At 32.6% G+C, this 9,948-nt stretch overlaps 1 protein-coding gene across 1 annotated transcript; it reads left to right on the plus strand.

Moving 5' to 3' along the window:
* Window positions 1-3,247: 3,247 nt before the first annotated feature.
* LOC107614154 (integral membrane protein (Protein of unknown function DUF92, transmembrane)) lies at window positions 3,248-8,738 on the plus strand. The gene is made up of 5 exons (XM_016316381.3): window positions 3,248-3,784; window positions 4,994-5,247; window positions 5,699-5,822; window positions 7,429-7,533; window positions 8,154-8,738. The coding sequence occupies exons 1-5, from the start codon at window positions 3,338-3,340 to the stop codon at window positions 8,244-8,246; spliced, it is 1,023 nt and encodes a 340-aa protein (XP_016171867.1). The 5' UTR covers window positions 3,248-3,337; the 3' UTR covers window positions 8,247-8,738.
* Window positions 8,739-9,948: the final 1,210 nt, after the last annotated feature.

Genomic DNA, 9,948 nt, shown 5'->3' on the forward strand with positions numbered 1-9,948 from the left:
AATAGAATGCACTGCCCCATAGGCCCGAGATGTCAATCCTCAACAAAATTCTCTGATCTCGGCAAAGTTCTAGAGCAACGATAGAAATTTTCAATACACCACTATCCTAGACGTATCTCCAAACAAGATTGTCTCAAACAGTAACATGATGTGATACTTCACATACTTCTGAATGCCAATTTCACCAGTCAAAGCTAAACGATCTTTCAGATTTCGAAACCATATCAACTTTATGAAACTTTTCGTACAATCTACCTTCCTATGTGCAACTCCAAACTGGTGTAAGCATTCAGCCTCTAACGCATTGTAACTACTCATGGTCACTCCTATCACCGGAAGACCAATTGGGGGAAGACCAAGAATTACAGTTATATCTTCCAATGTCACAGCACACTCACTAACTAGAAGGTAAAACATATGTGTGTTTGGGTGCCATCTTTCGGTTAGAGAGTTTACCATTGTTGACTGACATTGGGTTACTCCAATATGAGAAACATGATCAAAACCAGTCTTCTATAAATACTCCTCCACAATAGGATTGTACGGATCCCATGACAGGAGGTAGTTACACGTAGTGGTGGCAAACGGGCTTGAACCCGTTGGGTCGGCCCGCATAACCCGCCAAAAAAGGCGGGTGGGTTGAAAAATTGAAACCGCCACACATCAAAAGCCTGCCTAACCCGCACCGCTTAAACCGTGGATTTTGGCGGGGCGGGGCGAGCTCAGTATTTTTTTCGCCAAGGGTATTTTTGTAATTTTTTTGCCCAAAACTCAACTTCCCCCCAAAAAACTTGATTTATAATTATGTTTATTACATATTTATAATTATAAAAACTTTAATATTTGTGAATTTAGAAATTATAATTTTTTTATGTCTTTAGAAATTATAAATTTATTAAAATAGTAAAATTATATATTATTTAATATTTAATAGTAAAAAAAAAGAGATTTGGCAGGTTTGGCCTGCCAGCCTGCCATTAGGCGGGGTGGGGTGAGGTTTCAGGACCATCTCATTAGGCGGGGTAGGACGGACTTCCCTACTTGCCACCCCTAATTACACATTCGTAAACTCTATAAAACATAGCTAATCAATACGTCAAATCATCTATAAACCTTGATTAATTAAGATTTTCATTAAATTTATATTTAATCATTTTATCATAATTTATAGCCTTAAAAATAAAATTATTTATTATCATTAACATAATTTAATTATAATTAACAAACTACCATTATTTATCCAAAATATAAAATTATTATACTTTAGTATAATTTTAATAACACTATTATTATTATTAAAATAACGAAGATATATCCTAATATTTTTATTCTGTTCATTTCTCTTCACAGACACATACTAATACTATTATTGTTATAATAATAATTAATTTTATATGCAAAAATTTTAAAAAGTTTTTAATTTTCATTAATACTAATATAATTATAATAATAAATAACGTGAATTCATTAATAATAACAATTAATTTATTAAATCAATCCTTAATTTATTAACACTAACACATGTATTAACAGTACGTTAGCTAGTTATTTAGTTAAATAATTATATTATTATATTATAATTATTATATCCACAAATTTAAAATCTTAATTATAATAACCGGCTTTAATTATATAATATACAATAATTAACTAATTAATAAAATTTAAAAATACCTTATTTTTATTAATACATAATTAATATAATTATAATAACAATTAACTAACTTACTAACTATTCAGAATATGCTAAATTTATTTAAGAAAAATATCATATTTATATTTAATTTTTAATAATAACTAATAAAATTTAAATATATTTAAACTAATATTCTAATAATTATTATTAAGTATGCTAAATATATATTTTTTAATATTTAGATCTATGTCTAACTAAGTTCAAAAACCAACAAAAAAAAAATATTATCAAAAAATTATTAACTAAGTTCAGACAATAATATATTTTTTAATATCTAAATCTATGTTAACAATATCTAAATCTATAACATTATCACTATTAATTTCTATTAAATCATAAAATTAAAAAAATAATTATTTACATAATCAAAATGACCGAAATAATTAATAATGTGAAACTTAAAATGATCAATATTTTTTATTTTAAGTTTTTTGGCATTGTTCTTTATTGTTTATCACCAGAGACTGAATTGGTAGAAGTTAATGAAAGATGAGAGAAATTTTTTTTTTTTTTGTTAATGTGAATGTGTGAAGAGAAAAGTAAAGTTTGGTGAATATAAGAGTGAGGGATTGAATCTACGAGTAAAAGAAGTAGGTGAGAGTCCAAGGTAGGAATGTACATGTGTTTAGGGTAAAATCGGGTTTGTCCTAATCCGGATCCAACCCTAAATATACACTGGATTTATATTTTAGACCTAAATTTGATCCTAGATACGATTAAACTTAAACATTTTCGGGTCACAATTAGACTGCGTCCAAACCAGGTGAAACCAGACCATTAAAACTTTAACAATAATTTATAAAAAAACTTATTTATAAAAAAAACTTATTTATGATGCACTTATTTATAAAGAAGAAACTTGTTAGCCAGAAGTTGATATCCATATTCGAACTTGAATTTGTCCATAAATTATAATTTGATACTTCTTTGATCTATTTTCTAATTCAACAAGTGTGATTAAAAACAAAATAATAAACTTGTAATTATTATAACATAATTTTGGAATTAATTTAAAACATATGTATCTTTTTTAGTTCCCTTAGGATATACATAAGATGGGTGAAAGTGGGTTTGTTTGACTCGAATCCGACCCTAAATAATGATCGGATCTATTTTTGAGACCATTATCTAGTTCTAAACTCGGTGAAATTATACCAAATTAACCTCTAAAATATTTGGATCCAGACCGAATCTTCAAACTGAATTGAGCTATGTACACCCCTAACCGAAAGCAGCAGGTGCACACGCAACAAATAGTATTAATACACAATCGAACCATCCAATTTCTTTCCTCCACAAAATAAACTATCCTATTTGTATTATGGCTGCTCCACAACGTGGTTAAACACGCAGCACTCCAATAATGCTTTATTACACTAACTCAAACTCCATTTCAAAATTAAAAAGGATAATTGTGTAAGTGAAATAAGTAATAAAATATAAAAATATAAATAATTTAAAAATACATATAACATGTAAATACTAAATACAAAATTTTATTTATTTATTAAGAAAAAAACTTGCCATGTTTTAGAATTCTATTAGGCCTTTAAAAATTGAGTCCAGGCTGCTGCTTCCTTAGCATTGACGGATTCTCTCTTACTCTCTAAAGCAACAAAGAAACACACAAAAGAACCCAAAATGAGCAATTCAGCTCTTCACAGCATCACAACGTTCCCCTCATTCTTCTCAAGCCCCGCGCCCTCTCTTTTCTCTCCAAACCCCACACTCCATTTCCCTCTCCACTCTCAATTTCACCATCTTCATCTTCATCCTCATTCCTACTGCCACGTCATCACACTTTCCAACAAGAGGAGGAATACGGCCATGTCGCAGCTCACTCCTCCACGCGTCACCGCCAGCAGTGTCCAGGACGCGCTGGGAGGTGCCGTTTCCCTGATCCAATCGTCCCCCGCCACGTGGCGCTCTGCACTCCTCAGCAACGTTCTCATCTTCGTCCTCGGCTTTCCGATCCTCGTCGCCGGACTCTCCCTCTCTGGAATCGCTGCCGCATTCTTACTTGGCACGCTGACGTGGCGGGCGTTTGGCCCTTCTGGCTTCCTACTCGTTGCCACATACTTCGTAATTGTGAGCTCCAATCTCTTGTTCCCACTCTTTGTATTTTAGTGTTGAATTTGGAAATTTTTATCTTTTTTCTGGAGTTGAAAATGTGTTTAAGTTCATTGTTGGGTTTTGAGGGACTAGAAACTCAAGAAATATACTTGTATGCTCCTAGAGTATATTTAATTTAAGAATTTTATTTTGATGCACTCTAATGGTTTACAAGTATATCCAATTACGAACTTATAACTACCACATTGATTGCATGAATAGTCATCCAAAAGATGTGATTGAATGAATGTGTAAAATATTTTATAATGTCATTACATCAAAATTAAACTCCTAATTTGTTGCATGTTCCTAGAGCTCGCATTTAAATGTGTTTCAGGAGCATGCATAGACCTATGCCTGGCAGTTTTGTTTTTTCATTGAATTTTTGTGAAAATTGGGAGTTCGTCTTTTGTTACTTCACGTGTTCTTTGAATTGCTAAGTAGAATTTATTTTTGGTGCATACTATTTAGTGCGTCTACATTGATACCGGACGGAGTCATTTGTAGATGGTGAAATTTTCATATTGATGACTAGAGTCTTGAGATAAGTGATAATGCTGTCACCTGATTCCGTTGGGCGTAGAATGCTCAGTTATTTGCACATGAATTCTCAGGTGATTGATAGCGATATCATTTACCACTGTAGTAGTCTTTTTACTCCAATCAACATGATGGATTTTCCACTATTTACTTATGACTCCCTATGGACACACTGGTGGCTGTGCAAAAATATAAGACTTGTGTGGAATTCTTGAATCGGGTTTGCGGAATTTCATTTTTCTTGTTTCCTGTGTTGGCGTTGTGTGTTCTTTTATGAAGATTTTTCTTTTCCCGCTTCGTCATTGTAAGTAGGAACTTCTTGTTTGAAGTGATTAATTTTGAGGGGAAAAATTTTATTTTCACGGAGTTGTGGTTGAAACTTTGTGCTTTTGAAAGTGATATTTTAATAGCAAGATTATTGAACTTCTAAAATTGGTGTGGCTGTTTTCCTAATTTTTTATTTCTGACTTTCTGGGGTTGGAGATTTATCAACATGGAAACCTGAAAACTGAAAACTTTTGGGAGTGAAATTGGTTATTCATGAAGTTTTAAGCAACTTGGAATAAGGGATGAGAATTTTCTGTGTTTTTGATTCTGGGGTCAGGATTTGTGCTTTTTGGAGTTGATTTGTTTGGGATTTATTAGGGTACAGCTGCAACGAAGGTCAAAATGGCACAGAAAGTGGCTCAGGGGGTTGCTGAGAAAAGAAGGGGAAGAAGGGGTCCGGGCAGTGTTATTGGATCCAGTGCTGCTGGTTGTGTTTTTGCTTTCCTCACCGTTTTTCAAGTCGGGGGAGAAGCATTTTATCAGCTTTGGAAACTTGGGTTTGTTGCCAGTTTCTGTACCAAGTTGAGTGACACCGTCTCAAGTGAGATAGGAAAGGCATATGGAAAAACGACGTGAGTAGTGAATTGTGGTGTAGACCTGGCTGTATTTTGTTATCAGTACTGATTCCCCATGAGGAATTGACATTTTTTTCCCTATTAATTTTTTGCTACTTTGGAGACATTCTTCCATCAATATAAGTTGCATAATCCATGCAATGCAACTGAGGTAGGCCTTAGAGGGATAGTGCATGGATTAAGTGAGAATTGCACAATATATATTGCTTTATTAACACCGTGCATGACGAAACCTGAATTCTTGTTTCATACATTTGACTGTTGTACTTTTTTCTTGATAGCCAATGCTATTAATGGTGTGAATTTTATTATCGCATTTACTGATTAATTGTACATTATGCTCTCCCAGCTCCCTGCTAATCTAAGAACCATGTTCTTCCCAAAAAATGATTTCTTTGGTAGTTTTTGCAATATTCAGGTACTAAAATTCCTCCTGGATAATGGCCAGGTACCTAGTCACAACATTCAAGATAGTTCCAAGGGGAACAGAAGGGGCGGTTAGCATTGAAGGAACCTTGGCTGGAATTTTTGCTTCTATACTTCTTGCCTTTGTTGGTTTTCTCATGGGTGAGGTACTTATCTAATTTCTGACTCCGCATACTTTGAGACATGGGCATAAGTGGGAAAAACGGGTGGGCATGTTTAGGAAATTGGTTAACATGTCTTGTGTTTTACTGTGAGATTCATTCATGTTAGTATTTAGATATAATGGTACTACATTGAATTGTTGCTATTGGGATTAGACAGTATGCTTCAAAGCTTGTGATTACAGTCATTCAGTTTCAGGCATCATTGTTGCTCCATCACCATCTGCTACCCTACTCTTACTAAAAGAGGAATAAAACATTAAGATTTTCTCTAGTAATAAATAGCTAGGTTAATTTAATGATTTCTGCTTGATTATTTCTAATAGCAGGAAAGTAGTTAGTGTGTGTTACTATGTGTACTTTAGAATATCTCATTTTTTGAGGTTGAACGAGCTTATAGTGAAAGTCTTTTTGGGAGACCTTTTCATATTAAGACTGCAATCTAGAGATAAATTATGGGTTTATTCCCTTGAAAGGATAAAATGAGTTTGCTAGTGATACTAAATGACAAATTGGATAGGGATCATTAATTTCAGTTACAAATGCAGTTGGTGATAGTGACACATTATTGGGAAGTTTTCTTGAGCTTTGCTAGTGTCTTTATGTTTTGTAACTATCTCGAAGCAGATAATCCACAGACATTGATAGAGACAGAAAATAGTTGTGTATTTGTTCTTGTCTCTCCGCTGTCTCCAAATTATGGTTGGATAGAAAATTGGTCGAATATTGTCCCAGGACAAAGACATTTTAGCCTATTTCTGCATCTGTCTCATTTTCCAAATCAATTTCTCTCCCTGTATCCCTGTATTTTTAACTTATGAACAATCAACGTGATAGTATAGTAGCCACCTAGGAATGTTTAGGGTAATTGCTAGTATGATGTGCTTTAGGATAGATAGTAGCCACCTCTTTGCAGGGATCTTTGGCTGGTGAAATCTGCCACATGATTTTCTTGGTGTTTGAGCAGTTGTTTTGGGGGTTTGAGTGTAAACTAACTATCAAAATCCATGTTAAGGACTTTAGTTGTTTTGGGGGTTTGTATACTATACGATTGGAAAGAAAAGAAATATGGTCCAGTAGTAGATTCACTTTCCTTTATTTGTTTGTGATGAATAGAAAACGAGTTATTCCAAACACAGAACTATGAGAATGGCTTCATTAGATGTGAAATGTGGAGTCATTGTATGGGCATATGTTAAGTATCTAAGAAAAGTGGAAAATCACAACTTAAAAACTAGCTGTTAAGAGGAAAGAACCACTCTCCTTAAATTACATCATTGAGCATCCTATACTACTCGATGTGGGACTTTGGGTACCCCATAATATCCAACTCCCTAACAGCATAGAATTCTAATGTTCTATAAACGTTATACAACTAAATATTGTGGGTCACACAAGTTGAGGGAACTTGCTTGAGTACGTTTTCTGCTCCATAAGTAGTTTAAGAATGACAGGTCAATGAAAAAGTATACCTAAATATTGAAGTTATTTTTTCATGTTCTGTAGCTTAAGAAAAAGTTCAAGAACATAAGATGCTCTAATGTGGGTTTTTTTTTTTTTTTTAACCTTCTCTCTTTTTTTGTCTAATCAGGTTAGTTCACATGCAGCTATTATATGTGTGATAGCGTCCCAAATTGCTAATATTGGGGAGAGCATAATTGGTGCTGTATATCAAGAGAAGGAAGGATTTCAATGGGTAGTTCACAAAGCCTTTGATTTTTTATGATCAAATTATGTCAAATTTACCTGATCTTTCTTACTGATGATGTGTACTTATGTTTGATAAATTCAAGTTCGGACTGTTCTGTCTAATTTTAAAAATCAACTAGTTAAATCCCAAATTGCATCTGAAATCATCTGTTAGCCAGTTTTTTTAACAATATGCAATATATGTGGCAAAGTCAAGATCTTATGGTTGGCCTTTGATCGAGCATAACTACAAAAGTTCGCATCAGTTATTTTGGCTATATACTATGCAAATCATATTTTTGGATGTAATTTTTCTGCATCTAGTTTTGATACACTAATAATTTAAGAAGTTTTACAATCATCCAATCATTTCCTTTCTTTTGGATGAGTAATTAGTAAATGTCAAAAGTAGTTACTTTTACTGATAGTACATACTTGGATGTCTGAATAAGGCATTCGACATCGCAGTTTATGCAAATTAAATTCTATTTCCTTTTTGCTACATGTTGAAAATGAAAAGAATTCGAAAGCATTTTCATCAATGGTGTGAGCATCTGCATCAGCAGCTTATCATGCAGCAATGTACTTTCAGACTAGTTATTGATGATTCACTTCGTCTTTCTGCAGCTTAACAATGATGCAGTCAATATCATCAACATATCAATGGGCAGCATCATAGCAGTATTAATGCAGCAAGCACTACAGAGTTTGCATCCTTAAATTTGCTGCAACATTTTCTTAGGAGCTCAATCACCATCATAATCTTGATATCATATCGCTAAGTCGTTACCAAGAACACTGGCTTTGAGTATTGGAACAGAGTAGGTAAATTTTAGATATTTATACAACTGGAATCAACTGTCAGGCTCAAGCATGTTGGGTCTCACGAAGATTCGTGGTCAAAGCAATCAAACAAAAAGTCAATGACCCCATATCAACGGTTCAAGTGTCTTGGATCAGAATCAGTGATCTGTACAACATACAGATGTAACCAAACAACTTCTATTTAATGATAACTTTGAAACTCCTTGGATTGTTTATCTGCTAGTTATGGCAGTTGTGAGGGTAATTAAGATGGTTAATTTCATTGTTCCTTGCCTTGATAAGTTGAGATAACTTTTAAAGAAAATTGTTGTTTACCAAAATTGGTGTCTTAGTTAAAGCTTTATATATTCAATCTACAACTATTAATTAAATTATGGTTTTACACCATTCTACTCTTAGATTCAATTGGTGGTTTAAATAGACACTAAATTCGGTGTACAAATAGTGTTGCCCTTTTCTTAGATTTATGCTTTTTAGATGAAGCCTTGAAAGAATAGTTGAAGTGCTTCTGTGCATACCACACTTTCATTCTGGATATGCCTGACATTATTGCAATTTTCTGTGAGGGATTAGATTCCTTTCAATGCCAAGTTGCTAACTGAACAGAATTTGGATAGCCCCATCGATCAGTGGTCATTTAAAGTATTATTTTGGTTAGGCATTTATTATTGGGTAAAGTATTATTTTGATCTAAATGTTTGGGCCGAATTTTAATTTGTTTTAACTTTTCAAACGTCTTATTTCAATTCCAAAAATTTTCAAATGTCTTATTTTAAATTAATAGTATTTGATTTTAGTATGTAAGTAAAATTAATTCACCAATGATAATTAATATAAGTTTTTTCTTTAAATTTGAAACATTGATGATTGATTATTAAAATTTGGAGTTTTTTACAAAAAAAAAATTAAGAAATATTATAAGAAGATTTTGATTATAGTTTTCTAACACATAAAAGAAGATATGACTTTTTTTTAGAATTTAGAAAAAAGATATGACTTAACTAGCAATATTATTAACGTCTACATCATTCGTTCTATTAACTAATAGTCAAATTTAATGGTAGGATAACTAGATAACGTTAAATCTATTTAAAATCTTGTAGGACAAAAATAAAACGTGTAAAATGTTAAGAATTAAATTAGGATTTGACTCAAATATTGAGACCAAAATAGTATTTAGCCTTTATTATTACTTTTTTTTTTATTCTCAGCATAGTTGTATGGGACTAAATTAGAAATTTGGCATTTGCTTGTGCTATGCGTGGCAACAAGAAAAAGTTATTGTTGATGAAAAGATGATTAATCTTCATAGAAGTTCACGGCATTAATAAACTGATACGTTTTTATTGAAAAATTATCAACGTTTGAATAGCTCTATAATGTTATTTCATTGCAAAATTGTTTCCCAATGCAAGTTTTTTGAGATGTTGCTATAAGTCTATAATAATTCAAAGGTGGTTGAAAACATGTACGAACTAATAGGGAAAAAGATGTACGAACTATCAATATAAAGTCTAATTTTCTTTTTTCTTTTTTTCAATGATATTCATAAAGATAACGGGTCATACTTATTTGACTAATCTTTTGGTAGTGAATC

The sequence above is a fragment of the Arachis ipaensis genome, chromosome B8 (assembly GCF_059453495.1).
Source record: "Arachis ipaensis isolate K30076 ecotype BB chromosome B8, ASM5945349v1, whole genome shotgun sequence".
In the NCBI taxonomy this organism is placed as follows: Eukaryota; Viridiplantae; Streptophyta; class Magnoliopsida; order Fabales; family Fabaceae; genus Arachis; species Arachis ipaensis.